The sequence below is a fragment of the Aspergillus nidulans genome, chromosome VII, assembly GCF_000011425.1.
Source record: "Aspergillus nidulans FGSC A4 chromosome VII".
Lineage (NCBI taxonomy): Eukaryota > Fungi > Ascomycota > Eurotiomycetes > Eurotiales > Aspergillaceae > Aspergillus > Aspergillus nidulans.
In genome coordinates, this window is record NC_066263.1 from 3876280 (window position 1) to 3899798 (window position 23519).

Consider the following 23519-nt stretch of genomic DNA (forward strand, 5'->3'; position numbering starts at 1 on the left):
TGTATTCAATGGCCGCCTCGATTTCTTAACCTGACGTTGAGGTTTGATATCGGAAATTAGAGTAATAAGGTAAACTTTGACCTTGGCGGCTCCGGTAAACGAGGTACCTTAAGCGCGCGGTAAGTAGCGGGCGGTAAGATCGAGCTTGGCTGGGGACAAACAACACTCGGTGGAGTCGGGTTGGACCAGCGAACAATTTATGATTTTTTGACATACCTCCAAGTCTCTTTGTCTTGACGAGCCGGCCCTTGGGAAGGCTACACCACCAATCGGCCTCTATCAATTTCACTCTCTTTTGTCTCTCGACTACGCCTGCGCCAAAAATAATCCCGATCATTGATCCTTGCTTTCAGAATGTTTTCCTCGAAACCCGCAACCCCGTCAACCGGGCTCTCTATCAACACGAACTCCGCCAATTCTCTCTTGTAAGAGCATTGCCTTTTTCAGCTAACTCGTGTCCTAACATACCTATCGTTGAAATAGTGGTGGCAATACGAATCAATCCGCAAATACGCCGGCTACGACAAGTTCCGGGGGGGGTCTATTCGGGACGGCCGCGACGCAATCAAAGCCAGCTGGTAGCTTATTCGGCAACACTGGGATGGGTACTACACAACAAACTCAGTCTTCAGGGTCAAGCTTGTTTTCAGGGCTGGGTGGCCAGCAAAATAGCACGTCTGGTAGCGGATTGTTCGGCAACACCACAGCTACCACCACACAACAGCAGCCAGGCGGTCTTTTCTCCGGCACTACTGGCACCAACAATCAAGCGAACAGTTCTGGAGGGCTTTTTGGGAACACGGCATCGGGTGCCACGAGTCAAGCCCAGTCGAAACCCACGTTCGGTCTTGGGGCTACGTCTACGACCAATAATATCTTGTAAGAACTCTCTTGAACGAGCAGTCTGTGTGATGAGATGGCTAATATTAATTAGTGGTACAAATCCGGGTGCCGGTCAGCAACAGCAACAACAGCAGCAACAGCAGGCTCAAAAACCGACACTATCGCTCTTCGGAACTCAAAACACCACTTCGCAGCAGCCCACACAGCAAACACCGGCAGCGGGATCTAACACGGTCATCCAAGGTGTCAAGGTGGATATCACTAACCTTCTGCCGACCACCAAGTACGAAAGCTGCGCGGATGAGGTTAAGGCAGAGCTTGAACGGTTCGATACCTTCATTGTTAATCAGATAAATATGTGCAACGAAGTCGCCAGTATCCTTCCTCTGGTTGCGTCTCAAGGTAGCACTATACCGAATGACGTGGAGTATGTCCAAGGCAAGCTAGAAACGATGCAGCATGCTTTGGAAAATGATGCCAGCGATATCGATCAGCTGCGTAGCCTCGTATCTCGGGATGCAGCGGAGGCTCAGGTCGCCTTCCGTGCTATTGACACCCTCAAGCTACCTTTGCAGTACCAGTCAACCGGGGGTTCCGGGTGGTGGTCCGCTCAAGATCAAAAGGTGTCGGATTCTCAGTCCTTGCGGTCGACACGCAAGAGCACTCTTGCGCTCCCAGATGATGTTGAAGGTGAACCGTCCATGAGCACCATCAATGGAGTTCCGGTAAACCTGGTAGAATATTTCTCCCAGCGATCGGATGAGATGGGTGTGGTTCTTGAGCGCTATACTCGGAACCTTAAAGAAATCGAGGACCATCTTCACGGGGTTGAGTCCACTTTGGAGCGGCAGATTCATGAGTTTACAACTTCCCGTAATCGCGACAGCGCAGGAAACGGGGCTCCGAAGACAGTTTTGAACGACCTTGCTGCTGTTTTGGCTGACGTCGAGACGGGTATCTTGGGTGTTGCTAGCCGTTTAGGCGCAGTCACGGAGCAGGCGCAGGAAGTCGTGCTCGGCGCACCGTCTGGTTTGAGGCAAGCGTAGAACACTGCTGTACGTTATCTTCATCAACCTCCTGTATTTTATGATGGCATATGAAACTGGGCATCAAGGGCAAGGAGCAGCAAGCCTCACTTACGTGCCCTTTGTGCCTTTGGACTTGGCGTTGATTTTAATAGAGTAATCAGGAAATTATACCACCTAGTGCTTTTAATCCTATTTATGTTCAGAAATTACCCTCCTGGCTTTTCCGGTGTCTTATGAGTTAATTTCAGAAGCCTCGAGGACGTTGCATCCTCAAGATATATTTGTCCCATTATAGTATCTCCGCACTTCTACTACAACCCTCCAGATTTTGCCCATTATTTACCATTAACTTTACCATTCGAGTAGATCGTCTTCTGCTTTTGAAGAATTTCCCTCCCAGTGGGCCCTTTCTTCTCGGTTATGTTCGTGTTCAGGTGAACGTCAGTGACAACATCGCTGTTATTCAGCTAACACACATCGACAACACTACAACTCGGACACTAAGCTAATTAGTTGCTCAGCACATCGAATAGGGTCGCTAGCCGTCGGAAAACCGATCCCCTGAACATGAGAATCCGAGGAGAGAACTAAGTGTCCCGGAAGCAAGCGCTCCTTCTGACTTTGCTTATCGTCGAAGCTCAGGCGGAGAGCATACTCCTCGACTGGGACAATATCTTACCGGAAAGCTATTGTTCGACGACGCCAGCACCGAATAGCCCTATGTTCGCGGCGTGAGATTGTAAAGTTGTCGGAGAGGTCTTGCTGCCAAGGGATGCGTGCCCGGTTAAGATAAGACGTCCTGTGAGAGGAGATATCGAGTGTTATTATTTATGCTCGGCCATGTCTCACGGACATGAGCCAGATTTAGAGTACATCAAGTGGTATGCAAAACAGTCATTTCACGCTTTCGGCAATAGATGCAAAACAATATCCCAAGAATATTATAGAAAAGGGATGAGTTCCTGTCATCATCCAGGCTCCTTTTCTAGGGTTGAAGAGGAATTGCGAACGTTGAGATCATGATTTTGTCAAACAGTATAATACAAGGACTCGGACATTTTCGTCCGAGTGGAACGAAACGAATGTGAAGACCCCGAGTCAGTTAATTTCATGGTCTCCTCTATTCGTTGATCTTTGCAAGAATCCTGGTTGCCACGATTAGACACGATTCGCCGATAACCCGAGAAAATGAAAACTTACTCAGAGTCCCGGAAGAGGTGGTACTCTTCCTCACCAATCTTGAGGGGGCTACCTCCGAACTGCAGTAAGAGAACCGTAAGCATTTATTCCGCCCAATGAAAGGAATATATAGCATATTCCCAAGAAATCAAAACTCATTCGATTCGATGTGAGAAGAATCGGAACGTACCTGAGGGACCAAGACACGGTCACCAGCAGCAACACCCATGGGGATGCGCTGGCCATTGCGGTCAACAGCACCAGGACCGACAGCGAGGACCTTGGCCTCGTTCTGCTCCTTGACGCTGCTCTCAGGGAGGAAGATACCAGAGGCGGTCTTGGCCTCGGGCTTCACGCGCTGGACGAGGACGCGGTCCAGGAGGGGGGCAAGGTTCTTGACGTTGCGGAGGAGAGACTAAACGCATAGTGCATATCAGTAAGTTTGAGCGTCAGAAGTCGATGCCGGAGCTTAGTTGTTGCAGGGGCTCAAAGAAGGAAAACTTTTGACGGAATATCATTGGCATCTCGGAAATCGCTGGAGCACGTACCATTGTGAGAATATGCAATAGAAGGTGTTAAACACAGCGAACGGTCTAGGAGATTAACGGTAGCAGGTGTGGATGGATAGGAGGATAAGGACGTGGAAGCAAAGAAGAAGAAAACCGCGAAGCCGGCGAGCTGGGGAAGAAGATCCGATCTGGAGTCGCGAGAAATTTCCAGAATGCCAAGACCGCCAGCTCTCCACGGCTGCCGAGGGTATTCGAGCTCTCCTACAACCACATCACAGAAAATAGGATTAATGAAGCTTGCATTCCATTGAATGCTTTCCTTGACTTGCTAAGTCAGCTCATATCAGCCTGGTTCCTTTACGCACTCAGCGATTCGTCGTCTTCTAAGAGCTTACAGAAGCTTCGGCAGTTCCTTACCGCCGAAAGCGCAGCTATCCGGCGTCCGGTAACTGCTGTGGCGCAAGTGGATAAGATGTTGGCCCTCAGTTTATATTCTCTTTTTATATGAATTACTTGTTTCCATGACCAATGAGTCGAATAGACCTTCACGATTGCATTACCATCTCCTCCCCCGCCCGCGGCCTCCACCATAACCACCTCCAGCATTCCCATAACCCATCTGGCTTTGACCACCACCTTGGCCACCGAATCCCCCTTGGCCCTGTTGTCCGCCGCCTGCGCCGGATTGCCCACCCATCATCGTTTGGGCATGCTGCATGAAAGACATGGGATCCATGGATGAGGGGTCTAATCCTTGCGACATCATTGATGCCAACATCCCCTGCATCATATCCGGATTCATATCTGGTATTCCCGGCATGCCAGGCATCGGAGGCGGTGCGCTAACCGCAGCTGGCCCAGCGCCGGGTTGGGCGCCAGGCATTGGGGGTAGCCCCATAGTCAGGAAGTTCTGCATATCATCCAGCTGCCTCTTCTGATCTCCGACTTCCTTTCGTAACTCTTGTTGCTTCAAGACATAACTTGCCCAAGTAAACTCGTCAAATCCGTAGTTGAAGTAATCTGTTAAGTCCGTGCCAGGCCGCCTCCATGGCTTATCATCGTCGGGAAAATCGGCATCCATATCAGTCATCAAGATTGGCTTGCCGGTAGCTGGGTGAACCGGGTTGGCGTTCACGTCAATATTAGACGCGTGCACTGGAGGGTAAGCGGATCCTGGTTTTTGTGATGTAGGTCTAGTACCGGCAGGCACTGAGGCAGACGTGTCTACCTTCGGTGTTAATGTGGGCGTCTGAGATTTCTGGGCTGAAGTGGAATCGGCGGATGTAGGGCGTTGCGACTCGGTTCGTAAGTTAGCATGTCGAGGATGTGAACTGCGCGACTTAGCAAATGCGAGACAATGCGGAACAGTTGAGCTCACGTTTCTGGAGGAGGCGCGTCCGGAGGTGCCTCTGTGATGATGTTAAAGTCATCCTATGTTCAATATCAGTCAATTGCTGCGCGGGAGCGAGGAACCTGCGGACCTCGTCGTCTTCCTCCACCTCCTCTTCCTCCTCCTCTACATTGTCGTTCATCGGAGCGTCGGCTGATGGCCCTCGAGGATCACTAGGATTGGTAACCGGCACCGCATCAGCGGGATCATAGAGGTCATCATCGTCGTCATCCATGGCGTGTGACATATTGAGATGGTAGTGAAGTTTGAATGAAGATTTGGGAATGTTGGAGCTTGGCTCTTTGTTCCACTGATCCTGCGGAGATTATACCAAGTTTGACTTGTTTGCTTGTTTCTTCAGTAGGTGGTACAGTAGCTGGGGCAGGACCAAGATCACCCTTGAAAAAAGGGTAAGCTTTCTTCCATCATCCAGTATCATTTTACTCATTGTGGTATCATCTCAATTTCTACAGATTAGTTCCTAAGCACCGCGCTTCTCGACGTACTGTCCTTGCCCTTACAGTCACGTGGCCTGCGACCACTTCTCAATCTCCGATCATGATGCGATAAGCTCTTACCTACAACGCCTGCGCCGATCATTATACGTCGTCCTCAGACGCCATAATGCCGCCCCCCGAACAACCAAGTCACAGCTCGACTCCGAGGTCCTTTACAAGCCAAACTGCTTCCGCTGAAGATCTCCTCAAGTCCCAGACGGTTGGGCTTGTCCATCTCTCCGATTTTCGCAAACGCCGTGCGGAGGTTTTGGAGCAAAAAGAGCGAGAGGCACATGACAAGTCGCTAGGAAGATTTACATCCGGTAGCTCAAGAAGCGCAACCCCTTCAGGTGGCGATATAACTGACGGGTGAGTCAAGGCGTCTATCATTGATTCGGGATCTCAGCTGATTACAACTGGTAGGAATTCAACATCCCGGAGCGAGGCTCCGCCAAGGAAGAAGAAAAAGAAGCCACTTGCAAAGAGCAAATTGTCATTTGGAGACGATGAGAAGGAAGAGGATGATGACACTTTTGTTCCAAAACCGAAGACGAAGCCTGCGGAAGACCTAACTCCCACGCCCGCTGAATTAAGTGCCTCGCGTTCTGCTACCGGTACACCTTTTGACGACAGCTCTACATCACAATCTCGTCGCATTACACCAAACCCAAGGGCGCCACCTCCTCCGAAGGCTCTCACAAAAGCTGCGCTCAAAGCGGAAGCGGAAGCACGAGATGCTTTACGAAGAGAGTTTTTGGTCATGCAGGACGCTATAAAAAACACTGAGATCATGGTCCCTTTTGTATTCTACGATGGAACGAATATACCTGCCGGTACAGCCAAGGTAAAGAAGGGCGATCAAGTATGGCTGTTGCTCGATCGATGCCGAAAAGTAGGTGCCGAATTGGGTGTCAGCGGTACCAGCGGGGCATCGAAAGGACGCAAGTACAATCGCCGGGAATGGGCGAGGGTTAGCGTGGATGACTTGATGCTTGTTAAAGGAGATGTCATTATTCCACATGTAAGACTTTGTCCAGTCTGGTCATGACTCTTTCGCTGACAGCTATCTCTAGCACTACGAACTGTACTACTTTATCGCAAACAGTGTTCCCAGTTTCTCGAGCGCCGGGGGGCTGCTCTTCGACTATTCCAACAAACCTCCACCACCGCCTCCCACCGATGATCCCTTATACCGGCCGAGTAACGACGAACTCGAAGGCAACGACAAAGATCCGACGCTAACGAAGGTGGTCGACAGACGGTGGTACGAGCGGAACAAGCACATTTTTCCCGCAAGTCTATGGCGGGAGTACGAACCGGGACCAGAATTTGAAGAGAAGATGCGTACAACGAGACGCGATGCAGAAGGAAACACGTTCTTCTTTTGAGCCAGCCGTGTCGGTTTAGAATATACAGATCATTGCGCTATAGATCGGTGTTGAGTCAGAAGTACATTGCATGAATTGAGATACCCGATGGAAGTAACACAACCCATTTGCATAAGTTGATTATGTATGTCCTTAGTCGTGCAGTTGTAGCTGAAGGTGAAGTTGCAGCCGCTGTGGCCATGGTACTCCAGGATATCACCGTCCTTCCTCCCCAGGCTCCTGCCCTTTCACGGGGCATTCGTGAATTTGCATCTCCCATGCAATTTCCTCACCGGTCGAACACCTTTCAAAGAGCTGTCGTTGCTACTTGCTCGTGGGTGTCATAAGTTGCAGCAATTCCAGCTACTACGCCTGTCGAAACTAGGTAATTGAATCTCCACGCATATTCTGTTCCCAGTGCGTCGAATTCTTGGTTACTTGCGGCTGGAGGCGAACGTGGCTTCTCGCATGCAGCATAACATTGATCAACCCCGATGATGCCGCACACAATTCTACAACTGCTGTGGGTCACGAAACTAGCGATTTGAACGGACTCGGCCTGGACATCATGATTCACTGTGCGAGCCTTGCCGTCCTGGGCACTTCAAATGAGCCAGCGAATGTAGGCTTTCTCGCTTGTTGCATTGAGATATGGCTGATGGGAAATCCAGTGCTTACCAGGTTGCCTGAGCAGAATGGCTAACTGATAAACGCACAACCGTCGACACTAAGCTTGAGAAGGTCGTTCATAGCACCAATGAGAATATCCACGCCACAGAACAAGCCTGTGAATTCGTGCAAATTCCGGTGGCTGTCCTGGGACTTTTTTTTGATGACATCTTTCCAGTCATGCAGCTGCATAGGACATCTCCGCAAGAGCCAGGGGCTTGCCGATTGTACCAAGAGAAATGCATGCAGCGCACTCAAATCACCCACTATACCATACTCCCCATTCAAGCTAAACAATCTCAGATGCATGTCGCTGCCTTTTCTCGAGCAATCAACTCTCCGGAAGCATAAGTATAACACAATAACATTGAAGGCCTAGTACAAAAGTGGGAGCATCAGCGCTTCCACACACGCATTTGGGTTAGCAACAGGGGCAGTATGCTGTGGATTTGGAAGGGGTAGGGCAGCTTCATCGCCATCAGCAGAGCTGTACTGGTAGCTTGAAGGATATTAAGAGGACGATGCGCTTGCGTGTCTCCCCTCAATGATCCTGTAATTGCTGGCCGCGAAGAGGTATTGTCAGTTTTTGTCGAAACTTCAGGGATACTAATCCGCCGCAGGGGATCCTCAAATGCCACCCCGAAGCATCGCACCAGACAGGCAGGCCCTCCGCATCCTTCGACTGCTATATCCCACCTTCCGAATGATAATATAATGTTGAATCACTTTCAAGCAAATCGACCACCCACTGAGGTTTCGCTAACGGCAATTATCAACCTGCCCACCACTTTACCATGGACAGACCCCGAACGTCCAGGACTACCTGTCGACGGATGGTGCTACTGTGATATGTTCCATTTTTTTCCTCCTAAAAAAAAAGAAGCACGATGAATCAGTATAGCTGAAGTCTGAATCAAAGTATCGAATAGGGAAGTTATGGTCCTTTTCTCTTATCGTAAGCAGTCCACTGTCCGGCGGGATAATATACTGTCCAGTAGGACGAAGATATAGTCCGAGGGAGTAAAGGCCGAACAAAACACAGTTTGGACATATATTACAATTTAGATTGATCCCGATAAAGATTAGACAAAGCTAGTGGTCCGCATCATGCCTTTCGTCTTGGACAGGGGTCCAACTCGCATACTTAGGTATTTGTTCCAACGCGTAGGGTAGGCAGAAGACCATACAGCCGAAGTAAAGCGAGGGCATCGATAGCAATTTCAGCGCCAAATTAAAGCGAGAATCATACTCATATCTGTTTCTCTACCTCCTATCCCATTTGGCCCAATTGATAAGTTCAAAACAGTTAGGGCTAGTCTCGACCCGCGCCGTCTCTCGCTCGGACGGACGGAAGCCAGGCAGCCCCAAACAGCGTCCGCTATCCATCCGCCCGTCATCCGCCCGAACTCCAACCACGAGCCCACCCCCCTCTTGCATCAGCTTTAACCGATCTCGACTTGCATGGGGCTGCCTGTCAAAGAGCTCCTGTGGACCTGATTAATCTCGATCTTCAATTTAAGCTTATTTGAACGTTTGTAACGCCTTTACAAGTATCTGTTTACCGTCCTTACGCGTATTGTTACCGCACTATAGGTGATGGTCTACTTTACCCTTACCATGTAGCGCCTCCCATCTAGCAATACACATATCTATTTTAGATTCACAATGGCAAGGTTCTTCTGAGTCTGCACGAATTTTAAATTTTTTTTTTTTCTTTTATTTTTACTTCACCAAAAAATGGCAAAGAAGCTCTCCTGCCCAATAACACAACGCCTACGGATCTCCATTATGGGGAAGAGAATATCCCTGCTTCTCTTCACCTACCTTTCTGACATGCGGTAGCCTCATATTGCCTCGAGGCTGCAGATCTAATTCTCCCTTTGTCTGCAGTATATGTGACGGGGGAGTATCACTTGATACAACAAACTTTTTGTCAATGAACGAGAAGAATGGGCCAACAGAAGGAAGAGCGATGGTTTGGGCATCTAGATTAGAGTTTCAGCAGTCGGATAATCGCGTTAATGATGAGCAAGCGAGCGAGTCAGTATGCGACCTAAGTAACCAAGCGTATGGCTGCTATCTGCAAACAACTGATTTGTAGTCCTCAATGGCCCTGGAATAAACGAACTCCCTCTCAGGAACATGCCACAATTTCCGCCCTGGCTATTACCGCACCCTGTCCTTTTAGACCAAACGGGACACGTTTAGCTGGTGCGGTCAAGCAAATGAACCGCGGAAATACGGCATTCTGTAGGTAAATTCTTCGCACCATATAAGCACAAAGAGGAAGGGCGCCGGGCTGGAGAGGAACCCGAGCGGATGCGGGAAATGATGTTTATACTCCTGACTCCGATGGCCTACCACAAGCAGATAAACTGCGTGTATACCCGCCATGATTGCGTCTACATTGCCAAAGGACGTGGGCGGGTGTGTACAAGTTCAGGCGCTGTAAGATCAAATAATAAGCAATGGCTCATTACCAATTAGGGTCTGTTTAGATAAATAGGATTGTATGCTCTATTTTCGCACTCTAACAAAAATAAGCAACGGTGTCCGTAGAAGGCATACCACCTTCGTCAGTCATCTTTACTAAGAAAAGAAAACAAAATGATGCAAAGAAAGCCGTTATGCCGTTAGTTGAGAAGGAACCTCGTATAGAATTAAATTTAGTAGATCAGAAAACGCCCCGTTTTTGTTTACGCAGTACCAAACTCCTTGATATCAGTTTGTTTGCCTTGGAGGGCAAGAGGCACGATACCACTGACGTGCATTTCAGGCCCGTATACGTGCATGTTGAGGCCGAGTTCTTCACCGACAGCCTTGATGTTCTTGAGACCCTCCTGGTAGTTGGGACCGGCACGGCGCACCCAGATCTGGACCTTGTGTTCGTTCAGAACGGGGGCAACCTCTCGAAGGGCGCGAATGACACCCTTGAAAGTGGAAGCGACGTTGGTGAAGTTGGCAATACCACCACCGATAAAGAGGACCTTGCCGTCGGGGTGGATGGGAGAGCGCAGCATCAGGTCGAGAATGGTGCGGGCGTAGTTGAAAGTCTGAGTCTCAGTGGGAGCACCGGAGTATTCACCGTAGTTGGCGAGCTCGCTAACGAAACCAGCGGAAGCAATGGCGTCCGCGTAGACGACGGAGGCACCACCACCAGCGACGAGAGTCCAGACACGGCCGTTGGGGTTCAGGACAGTGAGCTTAAGAGAGGCACCAGTCTTGGCATCCATGTCTGAGATGAACTTCTCCTCCTTGCTCAATTCACGTCCGAAAGGAGCGGGGAACTCCATGGGAGGACCGGCATCAATGTTGACCTTGTCGGATGTGGGAAGAGCGGCCAGGCCAAGGTTAGCCGGGCTACGAGCAACAGCCCACTTGGTACCGCACTCGAACTCAGCAGTCTGGTCAAGCTTGGCAGCCAAGTCAAGGAAGTGGACGTCGGCAGAAGTAGCATCGGCGTTGGGGATGACAACGAGAGGGTTGATCTCAAGGTAGGTGAACTGGCAGTCAACGTAGACAGCGTAGAGACGAGAAATAAAGTCAACCAAGACGTTGTGAATGCCCTTGGGAACTTTGCTGAGAAGTGCGGAAGCGATTTCCTCGTTGGAGGGGTAGTTCTTAAGGTTGACGGGGATCAAAAGCTTCTCTGCTTTAGCATCAACGTCACCAACATCGACACCACCCTCGTGGGTGAAGAGGATCCAGTCACCCTAAGAAAAGTTAGACTATGAACGTAGTTTCAGAAAGTGCGGAAGAATGTTCCTTACCTCACGCACGGAGTGAATGTTGATGTAGTACTCGGTCTCCTGGGGGTGAGGAACGAAGGGCTCAACGAGGAAATGGCGGAGAACACCAACAACGGTCTCAACCTGTTGTTCCTTCGTAGCACGAGCCTCGATCCATTCTCTGGCTTCAGCCCAAGTCTTGTTCAGCGCGAGCAGACCGCTCTTGCCTCGTCGCTTGATCAATTGGTCTGGCTTAGCCACGAACTTGGATCCGGGGGTCAGCAGCCATGGGTATGTAACCTCCGCCTGGTCGAGAACGTCCTTCACGGAAAGGTCGTCGGGGAAGTAGAGGGAGGCGAGCTTGGGAGGAGGGTTGTGAGTGTTGGAAGGGGGGAGAGGAGTCGGCTTGATGACGGGGGCGCGAGTGAGGTGGTAGTTGAGGATGGCCTTGCCATCGGCCTCGAAAATCGACTTGGCGGACATTGTATGTATGTGTGTGTGTGAGAGGAAGGGAGGATTAGGAGGTTATTTAGATAAGGTCGAAAAGAGTAGGTAGGAGGGGAACAGTGTTTATGGGAAGTAACCCCGGATGACGGCGATGTAGAGTATAGGAAGGAGAGAAAGAGAAGGATGGATAGAAAGAGAAGGGGGTTGAGAATAATTTGTCTGCGAGGTCGGCGAGAAAAAAAAGGCTTGCCAGATGAAGATAAATTATGGTGAAGGGGCGGAGGGGAAGGGGAAACAAAAAGGTGTGCTGATGTACTCCGTACCTGGTAACGGAGTCAATACTGACCCTCTGATACCGATGGATACGGGTACAAAGTCAATTGCTCTGGAGTCTGACCTGGAACCGACGGAGCGGTGGGGGTGTCAGCTTCAGTCGAGCTGTTGTTGAGCGTCTAGATTCTAATTCCTACTGGAGCTTTATCGATACGACATAGTGTTGGGGATCGTCGCGGCGGTAATTTTGGTCGCAGTATGCACCCTACGCTGTAGCCTGAATACCTGTTCCCACCGCTAGACGAAGCCAGATCTCCGTGCGTTTTGTTGAGCTGAGAAGACCAACTAGTGATGCACCGGGCTGAACGTATTCTATTTTCAGAGTATGGAACAGAACATCAATAGGGTTACAATAACGGCGGTGCTGACGTTGGAGGGCTTTGAGCCTCGGCCGGCTTCGAGAGAAGCATACGATCCAGTGAGGGGCACGTATCAAGCTGTACAGGGCGATGACTCCGGATTCGGGACATCGTATTTAAGGACTGTTCTTATACTCCGTGCCCCAGACGCGGGATTCATGGATTTTTGGTGAGCTGACACTCCGTATAGCTTACTGTTTTTATGAATAGTCGGAGTATTCGTACCTGGAATCTAGTTGTCGGCGGGGTCCAGTAGTAGTAGTTTCCCGTGAACGAAGTGGTGCCGGCGGAACATGCAACCCGCAGCCCGTATCTAATCGTAGACTCAACAAGGTGGGGTATCCACCAAATGCTGGATTCTTCGAGGTAGGCCCAGGAACGACGACGGGTCAACAACAACCGCTTTTCATGACAGATTCTTCAGGGTACTGACAAGAACGATCTCCATCAGATGATAGAGGCTTCTGAGTAAGTGCAAGAACGGCCACTTGCCTTTCTCGACCGAGTAAATCTGGCTGACACCGTTTGCTGAGCTCTCACGAGCCGAAGTCTTTAAACATGTGCTGTCTATCTACTCTGTACATACTCCGGTCTCCGAACTCCGACTCCTCTTATGGTCGGCTTGTAGTTTCATCTTATCAGCCATCGTCAGCAAATTTTTCGACACAGAGTAATTTGATCATCAGTTCTATGGTTATAGCAGTCAACCGATCGAACTTGAAACATCAATGAATCAACTCCAGTCCGGACTGTGAGCTGTCGGTGTATTTTCCATCCCCAACTGTCGGTGGATCCAGCCCCATCGTACTGTCACGTACTGTACAGGAGTCTCATACATCGATACGATACACATCCTTTTTGGACTCCTTCATCCAAGCTCCATAATAATATTAACCATCCTCTTTAACCCCCCCCATCAGCTCCCGATATCGTCCTCTTCTTCTTTAATCTCAACCTGGGTCATTTTCAATTCTCTTCTCCTGACTTTCCTCATCCTTTACCTCCTCCATCTCTTCCCGTTTACTCCTCTTCCTCCTCATCCTTCTCTCCATCTTAGTTGGAATCCTCCCAACTTTTTCTCCCACTTTCCTCCTATCCCTACTCTATCACAGTCGCAGACTGCTTTATCTCAGTCGACCTTAATACTCTCTCCAACCGTCCTTCTCCCTGAATCTTAAAAGCTCTGTTGACAGGCAAGCCCTCCACACCGTATGAGTGCATTGTTACACCTAGTTAACATCGACCGAGCAGAGTACCAGCCATCATGCCTGCCGCTCCTCTTGTCAGCACTGCCAACGGCCCTAACGCCAACGATAACATCACTCGCTTCGAGCCTCCCAGCCGAGTGCGCTCTCCCTTCGCCGATGCCCTCTTCCACAACAAGACAAGATGTTTCGTATAGTGAGTGGAATGCGATCCTGGGTAGTCAATTGCATAAACTGACGGCAATCATAGCGGTATGCAGCCCCGGGCTGTCCAGGGTATGCTGGATTTCGACTTCATCTGCAAGCGTTCCACTCCTTCCGTTGCCGGTATCATCTACACATTCGGCGGTCAATTCGTCAGCAAGATGTAGGTTGCATATACAAGGATCGATGCTGGTTCATACAGCTGACAATATGTCCGTAGGTACTGGGGTACCAGTGAAACCCTCCTCCCTGTTTACCAGGACACCGCAAAGGCCATGGCCAAGCACCCCGACGTTGACACCGTTGTCAACTTCGCCTCTTCCCGTTCCGTCTACAGCTCTACTATGGAGCTGATGCAGTACCCTCAGATCAAATGCATTGCCATCATTGCAGAGGGTGTTCCAGAAAGGGTATGTGAGCTGTGTGCTGCACAATTGAAGAGACCTCGGCGCTAACATGAAAACAGCGAGCTCGTGAAATCCTTGTCACCGCTAAGGAGAAGGGCATCACCATCATTGGACCTGCTACAGTCGGTGGTATCAAGCCTGGCGCTTTCAAAATTGGTAACACTGGTGGTATGATGGACAACATTGTCGCTTCCAAGCTCTACCGCAAGGGATCCGTTGGTTATGTGTCCAAGTCTGGTGGAATGTCCAACGAATTGAACAACATCATCTCCCAAACTACTGACGGTGTTTACGAGGGTGTTGCTATTGGAGGTGACCGTTACCCCGGTACTACTTTCATCGACCACCTCCTTCGTTACCAAGCCGAGCCTGAGTGCAAGATCCTTGTTCTGCTCGGTGAGGTTGGTGGTGTTGAGGAATACCGTGTCATTGAGGCTGTCAAGAACGGTGTGATCACCAAACCCATCGTCGCCTGGGCCATCGGTACTTGCGCTAGCATGTTCAAGACTGAGGTCCAGTTTGGTCACGCTGGTGCCTCTGCCAACTCCGACCTGGAGACTGCTGTTGCTAAGAACAAGGCTATGAGAGAAGCCGGTATCTACGTCCCTGACACATTCGAGGACATGCCCGCCGTCCTCAAGAAGGTCTACGAGGAGCAGGTTCAGAACGGTGTTATCAAGCCTCAGCCTGAGCCTGTTCCCCCTAAGATTCCCATTGACTACTCTTGGGCCCAGGAGCTCGGTCTTATTCGTAAGCCTGCTGCTTTCATCTCCACCATCTCCGACGACCGTGGCCAGGAGCTCTTATATGCCGGCATGCCCATCTCTGATGTCTTCAAGGAGGACATTGGTATCGGAGGTGTCATGTCCTTGCTCTGGTTCCGCCGCCGCCTGCCCAGCTACGCTACCAAGTTCTTGGAGATGGTTCTCATGCTCACAGCTGACCACGGTCCCGCTGTGTCTGGCGCCATGAACACTATCATCACAACTCGTGCCGGCAAGGACCTCATCAGTGCCCTTGTCTCTGGTCTTCTCACCATTGGATCCCGCTTTGGTGGTGCCCTAGATGGCGCTGCCGAGGAGTTCACCAAGGCTTTCGACAAGGGCATGAGCCCTCGTGACTTCGTTGACACCATGAGAAAGGAGAACAAGCTGAGTACGTTACCTCTGTCAATATATGGGTTTTGAAGTTCTCATACTGACGCGACGTTTTAGTTCCTGGAATTGGCCACCGTATCAAGTCCCGCAACAACCCCGATCTGCGTGTTGAGCTGGTTAAGGAATACGTCAAGAAGCACTTCCCCAGCACCAAGCTTCTGGATTACGCCATTGCTGTCGAGACTGTCACCACATCCAAGAAGGACAACCTGATTCTTAACGTCGACGGTTGCATCGCTGTTTGCTTCGTCGATCTCATGCGCAACTGCGGTGCTTTCTCCGCCGAGGAATCCGAGGACTACATGAAGATGGGTGTCCTCAACGGTCTTTTCGTTCTAGGCCGTAGCATCGGTCTGATTGCCCACTACCTTGATCAGAAGAGACTGCGCACTGGTCTTTACCGCCACCCTTGGGATGACATCACGTACCTGCTCCCCGCCCTGCAAAAGGGTGGCTCGGAGGGTCGTGTTGAGGTCAACGTATAATTTTTAATACCTTTTCTTATTATCACATTTTCTCTCGGAAAGGGACCTGGTGTTGGACACAAGCGACCACGCGGGCTCATAAAATACGTCAGGAGTTATGATGGTCTATGTTAAGCATTTTTCAAATTAGTTTATTTCTATTTTTATTTTTTTTTTTATTTTTCAGTTTCATTGTTGAATACACCTTAGAGCACATGAGACATGAATGTGGATGATTTTTGCGCCGGTTAATTGTAGTATGATATAGGGCTCCAACGTTGCAAATAGATGATAAGAGCTATCCCAACCTGAACATGATAGTTCGGCTATACTGGACTGCTTTGATGAGCATGATTGTCAGGTGATATATAGGTAGGCTCCGGAAACTCAGAAAAGCTTGGCCGTGTTCTCCTGCTTGGGGCCCTATCGGAACTCTTATCAGCAACTCTAAAAAATAGCACCATCGCCCATCTAACTCGCCCAGCCCAACCAGACCTAGCTCGGGACATTTCGTCCAGGAACCAAGAATTCAATATAACAACTACGCAACATAAGCCGTCCAGATGGTCCGCGTCAAAAACCGCTACCTCCTCGTCGAAATTCTCTACCCCGACCCATCCTCCAGCCCGCCCTTGTCCTCAGCCACTTCACTCAAAAATTATGGCCAACGATCGCAACTACGATTTCACGCGCCCACATCCGACGCCCTAACTCCAAGTCTTCTCGCTAAAATGGTTCGCGACGAAGTCGCCAAGATGTTCGGCGACTGGGGAATTGGTCGACTAGGTGGTGTTGGTGCGGGTGGTGTTAGCGGTATGCATTATGCTCCTCAGTCATCTTCTTGAGGTTCAAAATCTCAACCGCGGGCCGGTCATTGCTGATTACATTTACCACTGCGATAGTGAAATACCTCTCCCCAGCAACCTCAACAGCCATAATCCGGTGTCCGCGCGCATCCTACCGTCTTGTTTGGACGGCTCTCACGTATATTTCTCACGTACCGGACCTTAGCGGTACCAACGGCGCAAAATCTAAGCGACTGGACCTCGCAAACTTGAGCAGGCCGTGTGTGTTCCGGGTGGTTAGGGTGTCTGGAACAATCAAGAAAGCGGAGGAGGAGGCTGTGAGGAGAGCGAGGAGAGAGATTGTGAGGCTTAGGGGGAAAGAGGAGCTGGGTGTTCTAGACGGCTTGGTTGGGGAGCTTGAGAGGGATATTGAAAGAGGAAAGGGGAGGGAGAAAAAGGTTGTTGAAGACGTCGATGATATGGAGTTGGATGTGAATAGTGATGTCGAATGAATGAGAGGGAGGGTGTTGGTCGCGACGCAGTTCTGCTTTGTTGAGAAACTGGACAGTTTGTCAGAAGCTCGGGTCTGTTTGGTGTGGCTATTGTACATATACATATATTCGTTAGAGATACCCTATCTTACAGTGCGCTTTCAAGAAATTGAGATGATTACTTCCGCATCACTTTCACTCCACTGTCTGGTACAGGCATCCTGCGCCCGAATTCGTAATCGTTATCATCGTCGTCGTCCTCGTTCCCTGCCTGGTAGGTTGCAGCTTGCTGGTGATTTTTTATCTCCTCCTCTCGCTGCCGTCGTTCCAACTCATCGTACTCGTCTTTGGCATCTATCCAACGCTCTTGAATATCACGGATATCCATGGACCCCATTCCTTCCCGAACAGCCACTTGCCAAACGGAGTCATTTGCGCCTTCTGCAGGCCCAAACACGTATCCACTTGCGCGGTCAATGGCCCGGAGCAAATTCATCATGCTCTTTTTATCTTCTACAGCCAGTGTTTCGAAGCCCACGAGTCCAAACTCCTCAATCAGTGTGATGATGGCGTTGTTCAGTGCTCCGAACTTCTCGTGCGATAGCCGGGAGGACTCTGCCTCTAAGTGGGGGAGGAGGTATGTAAGGTCCTGAACCTCGGTGTAGAAATCTAGGTTGAAAGGCAGCGAAGTATAATTGGACAAATTATCGATTTTTGTTAGGACGTTGAGATGTGGAAGGTCCATTTGGAGCATGGCACGCAAGCATAGAATAAGAGAGGAGATGTACATCGATGGCAGGGTGAGGTTGTAGGAGTCGATTAGGTGTAGTACTATTAGCTGTACGCACAGATGTTAGCCGGGGCTATGCCATTAAATAAGGACAAATGCGTAACGAACTCTATAGCCCATCTTCTGGATCTTGAAGAAGATATTCCGTAAGGACGAATGGTGAGTGAAAATTTCTACCTGGCCGGGACAATCGAAGATAATATAGTCCTCTAATAACGCCAAAGCTATTAGCTTATGACGGTATTGTAGAAGTCAAAGCATCGGCACAAAATGCGCATACCTCCGAGCTCTTTCAACCCTTCCTCCAAGAAGTCAAAGTTCTCCTCTAGCTCTTCCAACGCATACAAAACACCGCCGTTCGGACCCAATTGATCCTCACTCATGATTTCCTCCAACGTCACAAGATCACGCACGTCCAGCGCGCAGGGATATGATGTTTTGTCATTTGCGGGGTCGAGGTTCACGACCGAGCATTTGCGCCCTATAGCTCCGAGGAACTGGTGCATGCCATTGCAATAGGTCGACTTGCCTGCACCCGGAGGACCTATAACGAGTTGTGCGAATGGCATGACGGTTCTCTAGGAAGTATAAAAAATAAACCCTGATGGGGAAGAAAGAAAGTCGAGTCGAAGTTCATTGAGAGCGCGGATTATCGAAAGGCGGTGGCAGAAAATGAAGTTGGAGGAGCCGCATCATCAATGCCTAATCTAGGCTGACCAGTCGACAACTCTAAACTAAGCTACAGCCATTGACTGTTGTGGGCCAATCAATATGGCATCGAGTAAGCTTCAGATGCACTTAAAATTGACTGAAAAGTGCTGACCCAACTCTAGATCAATTTACCATTACATCGCCGCCGACGGATGCGATTTCCGCGTTGAAGTTCTCTCCCGCTCCCGATTCGACGCGATTCGTTGTATCGTCATGGGATAAGAATGTTTATGTCTACGACTTGCGGGACGAGAACGGAGCTGCAGGTGAAGGGAAATTACTACAGAAATTCGAGCACCGTGCCCCGGTGCTTGACGCGTGTTTCGGAGCCACTGAAGACGAGATCTTTACAGCCGGGTTGGACTGGGATGTGAAGAGGTGAGTGCGTTTGTCCTTTCTTGACAGCTACATGCCTGTACGTGTTCCTAACTAGGTGTCTTCAATATAGGATCGATATAGCATCTGCTAGTCAAACCGTCCTCAGCAGCCACGATGCCGGCGTCCGCAGCGTTGTCTACAGTAAGGAGTACAGCATGGTCATATCCGCCTCGTGGGATAACACGTTACATGTGCATCGCCTTGCCGGTGACAGGAGTGTCACCAATACGGCTTCAATACCCCTACCATCAAAGCCCTTCTCCATGTCTCTCACAGCAACGAAGCTTGTTGTCGGCATGGCCTCGCGAGCCCTACACATTTACGATCTAAAATCACTTTCGCTCTTAACGGGGCAGTCGGAAGGAGGTGTGGCGCCGGCCAAGGTTGAAGTTGAGCCATGGCAGCGACGGGAAAGCAGCCTGAAGTTTATGACGCGCTGCGTTGCTTGCATGCCCGATGACGCCGGATACGCTTCATCTAGCATCGAAGGGCGGGTGGCTGTTGAGTGGTTTGATCCCTCAGCCGAGTCGCAAGCGCGGAAGTACGCCTTCAAATGCCATCGACAGACGTCGGATGATGTCGATGTGGTGTATCCCGTCAACTCGCTGGCTTTCCATCCAATTCATGGAACATTCGCATCTGGAGGCGGTGATGGTGTGGTGGCCCTTTGGGATGGCATCGCAAAGAGGAGGATCAGACAGTACCAGAAATATCCTTCCAGTGTAGCGGCTGTGGCATTTAGCTCTAATGGGAAATACCTCGCAATTGCCATCAGCCCAGGATACGAGGATGGAAAGGATGATCTTACTGACGGGACGGTCAGGATCTATGTACGCGAACTCGGGGAGACGGAAGCTAAGGGAAAAGGCGCGAAATAATGGAGCATAATCACGAAACTAACATTTTATGAATGGCGCATAATCCAAGTAGGTACTCGTAAAGTTCTCGAGGAACTTGGAGGCTCCAAACCAATACTAATTGATGTAATCTATGTAGAATCTAATCGTATTACTCGTATTTACTTTATCACCAATTTGATCTTATATGCACCATTGTCGAGATACCTCAAGCGTCCGCTTTTCTGACCTGCACTGAGCCGTCAGGCATCCCAAAGTAAGCCGCAACGGGCTTCTGGCCTCCAATGCCGCCGAGCGCCTGGGCCTGAGGCCCGGTCACTCCAGAGAAGATACCAACATCTAAAACGCCGGGAATTTGCTTAATCGCCAGTGACAAAGCGTCGACCTCCCAAATGCCATCCTTTCCGCTACCGTCCTTTCCAGCTGCAACGTCCGCTTTTGTTAAAAGAGTTGGGAAAGGTGCATCGATGATGTAAAAGTCCTGGTCAGTTTTCAATGGGCCTAGCTTGGATCCAGTCTGCGGCCGAAGTACAGGATTGATGCTGCCCAGCTGTCTCAGAGCAGGTAGCACCCGCTTAGCAGCTATCGGAGCAACCTCAATGGGAATGTACTTCCAGTTAGACAGGAGGCGGGACTGCAACTTTCTTGAATCTGTAATATCACACAAGATTAGTCAATCATTCGATTATAGATGCGCCGCATGAGTTACGAACCGGCAACGCAAATGAACTCCTTGGCTTGGAGAGCAACAATTTTTTCCTGGAAAAGACAAGCACCACCGCCCTTTATAAGGTTAAGCTCATCATCCACCTCGTCTGCACCGTCGAACGCAATATCAAGCACTGTTCCTTCGGGAATGGCATCGAAATCCACTGCTGTCAGGCCGGCCGAGACGATCAGCTGCTTGGACTGGAAGCCCGTTGGCACATAACACGTGCCAGAGGTATCGATTCCCAGCTCCTTGATGGCCTCAACAACATACACAATAGTAGAACCACTGCCAATACCGACAAATTTGGCATCTTTGGGGTAGTGGTTTTCGACAGCGGCCTTTCCAGCGGCGCGTTTAGCCTTCTCGATAAGCTCGGCCATTGTGGCTTTGAAGCGGACGGAAATCGGGGTTATTCTTGTACTAGCACGAGGACTAAGATAGGACGGAAGAGAAAGACAGGAGTTGGACCGAAGCCGGAGACTGCGCATCTATTAATATGCTTGTGGATTCTGCGAAAAGTCCGGGGGAGAGGTGCCCGGTGGGGGTAAGAAGGTACCCCTCCGAAGCGACTTTTTCCATGGGCCACTCACCAGCTATCGAAAGGGGCAATCCGGGGAACAATTCTCATCACAATTGGTACGAAAACAACAGATCCACCCGCGTATACTCTAGACTGCAAGATCTGCCCTTATGGCATAGCAGCCATCCAGTAGTAGCAGTCGTTACAATCTCGGCGTTGACCTCGATTCGAGGCCAAAACATTGATGGTGGGGTGCTTTGCCGCCATAGATAGCCTTGTAGCCTTAGGCCAATATATTGTGTGATTACTTCACGTGCATTGACCCGGATCATCAATGATGCTTGTCCGAGGAGAGTGCATTTACGTCTACATGACCAAGATCGCTGCTGATTTTACTGCCCGTTTCTTTCATTCTGTCTTACATTACACCCTGGGTTGAAATGACATCGGAGTTTCCCCACGCCTTAACAGGGCCCTCGTCTAAGGAGAGAAAATACGATCGCCAGTTGCGGCTTTGGGCTGCCAGCGGACAGCAAGCTTTAGAGGAGTCGCGGGTGCTCTTGGTCAATTCGGACGGACCGTGGGGCAACAGAAGCACGGGGGTGTCCGGCGTAGTGGGTGTCGAAACGCTCAAGAATCTTGTCCTCCCAGGCGTTGGAGGCTTCACGATCGTTGACCCTGCTGTGGTAACTGAGCCAGACCTCGGGGTAAACTTCTTCCTTGAGAATGAAAGCCTGGGCAGGTCAAGAGCTGAAGAGACGTGTCGACTACTGAAAGAGCTGAATCCTGATGTAGAAGGGAGCTTTCGAACCAAGGTATATCTGCCATGTAGGGACATGTCCGCAAGCCAAACTCCTCATGCTAACCCGTTTACTATCAGCCTATTGCGGAGATACTTCAAGAAGAGCCCGGGATTCTGGCACAACATAAACTCATTCTAATATCTGGCCCTATAGAGCATTCATCACTGCGGGCCCTCTGCGATGGTGCCAAAAAGCTAGCAATCCCGGTCCTCTACACGCGGTCTGTTGGATTCTACTCCACGTTCTCTCTCCAGCTTCCTGCTGTGTTTCCTATAGTAGAAACGCATCCAGACCCGGAGTCAACCCAGGACCTTCGTCTTCTCAATCCCTGGCCGGAATTGACTGCGGCTGGTGCTAGTATCAGGAACTTGGACAGTTTTGATGATCATCAACATGGCCACGTTCCATACGTATTATTACTTCTTCATTATTTGGAAAAATGGAAGGAAACTCATAACGGCAGCGTACCCTCAAACTATAAGGAGAAGACGGCATTTAGGGACTTCGTGCGGTCTTGCGCAAGGACAAATAATTCACAAGGCGGGGAAGAAAATTATGATGAAGCCGTTGCAGCTGTGCTAAAATCGCTTAACCCATTCAGTTTGCGGAGTTCTACCCGGGAGATTTTTGAGATGGAAGAATGCAGACAATTAAGCGCCGCTTCGGCCGATTTCTGGGTCATTGCATCAGCTGTTCGCGAATTCTACGAAACACACCAACTTCTCCCTCTTCCTGGGTCACTTCCTGACATGAAAGCCCAGTCAGCCGACTATGTCTCATTGCAAAATATCTATAAAACGAAAGCAAGGGAAGATATCGCAGAAGTCACGGATATTATCAGAAGGTTAGAGTCTCAGTTGGGCCGAGCCGCCAGAGTTGATGATAAGGATATCGAAATATTTTGCAAAAACGCCTCCCACATCCAGGTGATTCGTGGGCGTGATATTCCACAAGTGGATGGTGGTGAAGACACCAAAAAGCGTCTACGACTCGAGCTTAATAACGACGAATCTCTAATTCCCGTTTACCTGGCTTTTGAAGTCCTGGATACTGTCGTAACCGGGATTCAGGAGGGAAAGTATCACCAAGACGCCCTGGACGATGATGGGATCTGGTCTTCCGAAATTGGTCGCATTCTCGCTGTTATTGCAGCGGACGCTGCCGTTGACGAGGCCCGAAATCGTGTCCTTGACGCCGCACAGGAGCTGCGGAGGACAAAGGGTGGCGAGCTGCACAACATATCCTCCCTTACTGGCGGTTTAGTGGCACAGGAAGCTCTCAAGGTGCTCACTAGGCAATATGTACCTTTGGATAATACGTGCATCTTCGACGGCGTTCGCAGCAGCAGCGCCATGTACAAGCTGTGATGGGTAATGCTGGGTAAAATTGCCGGGAAACGCAGAGACAATACTGGCTATAGCTAGACAGCTTTACGATACGTGTCTACGAAAGAAAATATACCACAATGACGAATATCTCTAAATAGAATATAATCGTAGCATGGCGGGGTATACATCCCTTTGGTATTACAGCGGAGGGTTCGTGTCTGCGCTGCGGCGACATCAGTAGTTGCCTCTTTCGGGCTAGTGCGGAGTCGGAAGTAACGCCGTGGTGTGGAGGAATGAACATCCCAGACAACCCCCGACTTCAACTTCTTCCAGAATCGCAACCTCATTAAAGTCGATA

At 50.0% G+C, this 23519-nt stretch overlaps 11 protein-coding genes across 11 annotated transcripts, besides 1 other annotated feature; 6 read left to right on the forward strand and 5 right to left on the reverse strand.

The window, feature by feature from the left end:
* Window positions 1-23519: part of a sequence feature (contig 1.40 402..150763(1)) that runs on past both edges of the window.
* On the forward strand, window positions 355-1889 carry ANIA_02431 (protein nup49; the record flags this gene model as incomplete). Its single annotated transcript, XM_654943.1, has 3 exons — window positions 355-425; window positions 484-879; window positions 935-1889. The coding sequence occupies 3 exons, from the start codon at window positions 355-357 to the stop codon at window positions 1887-1889; spliced, it is 1422 nt and encodes a 473-aa protein (XP_660035.1).
* ANIA_02432 (GroES family chaperonin) lies at window positions 2672-3681 on the reverse strand. Its single transcript, XM_654944.2, has 4 exons — window positions 3599-3681; window positions 3241-3465; window positions 3072-3130; window positions 2672-3016 (listed from the first exon to the last, which is right to left on the reverse strand). The coding sequence occupies exons 1-4, from the start codon at window positions 3599-3601 to the stop codon at window positions 2992-2994; spliced, it is 312 nt and encodes a 103-aa protein (XP_660036.1). The 5' UTR covers window positions 3602-3681; the 3' UTR covers window positions 2672-2991.
* On the reverse strand, window positions 3887-5404 carry fip1 (cleavage polyadenylation factor subunit FIP1). Its single transcript, XM_050613048.1, has 3 exons — window positions 5041-5404; window positions 4938-4990; window positions 3887-4890 (listed from the first exon to the last, which is right to left on the reverse strand). Exons 1-3 carry the CDS (start codon window positions 5194-5196, stop codon window positions 4116-4118), a joined length of 984 nt encoding a protein of 327 aa, XP_050468890.1. The 5' UTR covers window positions 5197-5404; the 3' UTR covers window positions 3887-4115.
* ANIA_02434 (FAM50/XAP5 family protein) lies at window positions 5574-6834 on the forward strand (the record flags this gene model as incomplete). Its single annotated transcript, XM_654946.1, has 3 exons — window positions 5574-5815; window positions 5870-6467; window positions 6520-6834. The coding sequence occupies 3 exons, from the start codon at window positions 5574-5576 to the stop codon at window positions 6832-6834; spliced, it is 1155 nt and encodes a 384-aa protein (XP_660038.1).
* Window positions 9972-11880, reverse strand: aclA. The gene is made up of 2 exons (XM_654947.2): window positions 11253-11880; window positions 9972-11195 (listed from the first exon to the last, which is right to left on the reverse strand). The coding sequence occupies exons 1-2, from the start codon at window positions 11691-11693 to the stop codon at window positions 10179-10181; spliced, it is 1458 nt and encodes a 485-aa protein (XP_660039.1). The 5' UTR covers window positions 11694-11880; the 3' UTR covers window positions 9972-10178.
* On the forward strand, window positions 13317-15963 carry ANIA_02436 (ATP-citrate synthase subunit aclB). Its single transcript, XM_654948.2, has 6 exons — window positions 13317-13542; window positions 13601-13750; window positions 13805-13921; window positions 13979-14168; window positions 14225-15320; window positions 15380-15963. Exons 2-6 carry the CDS (start codon window positions 13614-13616, stop codon window positions 15805-15807), a joined length of 1968 nt encoding a protein of 655 aa, XP_660040.1. The 5' UTR covers window positions 13317-13542; window positions 13601-13613; the 3' UTR covers window positions 15808-15963.
* ANIA_02437 (Rpp14/Pop5 family protein) lies at window positions 16253-17083 on the forward strand (the record flags this gene model as incomplete). Its single annotated transcript, XM_654949.2, has 2 exons — window positions 16253-16599; window positions 16689-17083. The coding sequence occupies exons 1-2, from the start codon at window positions 16350-16352 to the stop codon at window positions 17081-17083; spliced, it is 645 nt and encodes a 214-aa protein (XP_660041.1). The 5' UTR covers window positions 16253-16349.
* ANIA_02438 (GTPase GPN2) lies at window positions 17241-18421 on the reverse strand (the record flags this gene model as incomplete). The annotated part of the gene is made up of 3 exons (XM_654950.2): window positions 17241-17900; window positions 17961-18061; window positions 18133-18421. 3 exons carry the CDS (start codon window positions 18419-18421, stop codon window positions 17241-17243), a joined length of 1050 nt encoding a protein of 349 aa, XP_660042.2.
* ANIA_02439 (protein sldB) lies at window positions 18591-19834 on the forward strand. The gene is made up of 3 exons (XM_654951.2): window positions 18591-18633; window positions 18686-18941; window positions 19012-19834. Exons 1-3 carry the CDS (start codon window positions 18624-18626, stop codon window positions 19817-19819), a joined length of 1074 nt encoding a protein of 357 aa, XP_660043.2. The 5' UTR covers window positions 18591-18623; the 3' UTR covers window positions 19820-19834.
* Window positions 19928-20967, reverse strand: ANIA_02440 (ribose-5-phosphate isomerase RKI1). The gene is made up of 2 exons (XM_654952.2): window positions 20512-20967; window positions 19928-20449 (listed from the first exon to the last, which is right to left on the reverse strand). The coding sequence occupies exons 1-2, from the start codon at window positions 20888-20890 to the stop codon at window positions 20007-20009; spliced, it is 822 nt and encodes a 273-aa protein (XP_660044.1). The 5' UTR covers window positions 20891-20967; the 3' UTR covers window positions 19928-20006.
* Window positions 21439-23265, forward strand: ANIA_02441 (protein ulaA). Its single transcript, XM_654953.2, has 2 exons — window positions 21439-21845; window positions 21911-23265. The coding sequence occupies exons 1-2, from the start codon at window positions 21471-21473 to the stop codon at window positions 23198-23200; spliced, it is 1665 nt and encodes a 554-aa protein (XP_660045.1). The 5' UTR covers window positions 21439-21470; the 3' UTR covers window positions 23201-23265.

Coding starts and splice junctions, on each gene's coding strand:
- ANIA_02432 (XM_654944.2), bottom strand. Junction 3,131..3,240: donor ACCGTGTCTTGGTCCCTCAG/GTACGTTCCGAT, acceptor CTCTTACTGCAG/TTCGGAGGTAGCCCCCTCAA. Junction 3,017..3,071: donor CACCTCTTCCGGGACTCTGA/GTAAGTTTTCAT, acceptor CGTGGCAACCAG/GATTCTTGCAAAGATCAACG.
- fip1 (XM_050613048.1), bottom strand. CDS start 5,196: ATGTCACACGCCATGGATGACGACGATGATGACCTCTATGATCCCGCT. Junction 4,991..5,040: donor AGGTGGAGGAAGACGACGAG/GTCCGCAGGTTC, acceptor TATTGAACATAG/GATGACTTTAACATCATCAC. Junction 4,891..4,937: donor GACGCGCCTCCTCCAGAAAC/GTGAGCTCAACT, acceptor TAAGTCGCGCAG/TTCACATCCTCGACATGCTA.
- aclA (XM_654947.2), bottom strand. CDS start 11,693: ATGTCCGCCAAGTCGATTTTCGAGGCCGATGGCAAGGCCATCCTCAAC. Junction 11,196..11,252: donor ACATTCACTCCGTGCGTGAG/GTAAGGAACATT, acceptor AACTTTTCTTAG/GGTGACTGGATCCTCTTCAC.
- ANIA_02436 (XM_654948.2), top strand. CDS start 13,614: ATGCCTGCCGCTCCTCTTGTCAGCACTGCCAACGGCCCTAACGCCAAC. Junction 14,169..14,224: donor CAGAGGGTGTTCCAGAAAGG/GTATGTGAGCTG, acceptor ACATGAAAACAG/CGAGCTCGTGAAATCCTTGT. Junction 15,321..15,379: donor GAGAAAGGAGAACAAGCTGA/GTACGTTACCTC, acceptor GCGACGTTTTAG/TTCCTGGAATTGGCCACCGT.
- ANIA_02439 (XM_654951.2), top strand. Junction 18,942..19,011: donor TTGGACTGGGATGTGAAGAG/GTGAGTGCGTTT, acceptor TCTTCAATATAG/GATCGATATAGCATCTGCTA.
- ANIA_02440 (XM_654952.2), bottom strand. CDS start 20,890: ATGGCCGAGCTTATCGAGAAGGCTAAACGCGCCGCTGGAAAGGCCGCT. Junction 20,450..20,511: donor GGAGTTCATTTGCGTTGCCG/GTTCGTAACTCA, acceptor GTGATATTACAG/ATTCAAGAAAGTTGCAGTCC.
- ANIA_02441 (XM_654953.2), top strand. CDS start 21,471: ATGACATCGGAGTTTCCCCACGCCTTAACAGGGCCCTCGTCTAAGGAG. Junction 21,846..21,910: donor AAGGGAGCTTTCGAACCAAG/GTATATCTGCCA, acceptor GTTTACTATCAG/CCTATTGCGGAGATACTTCA.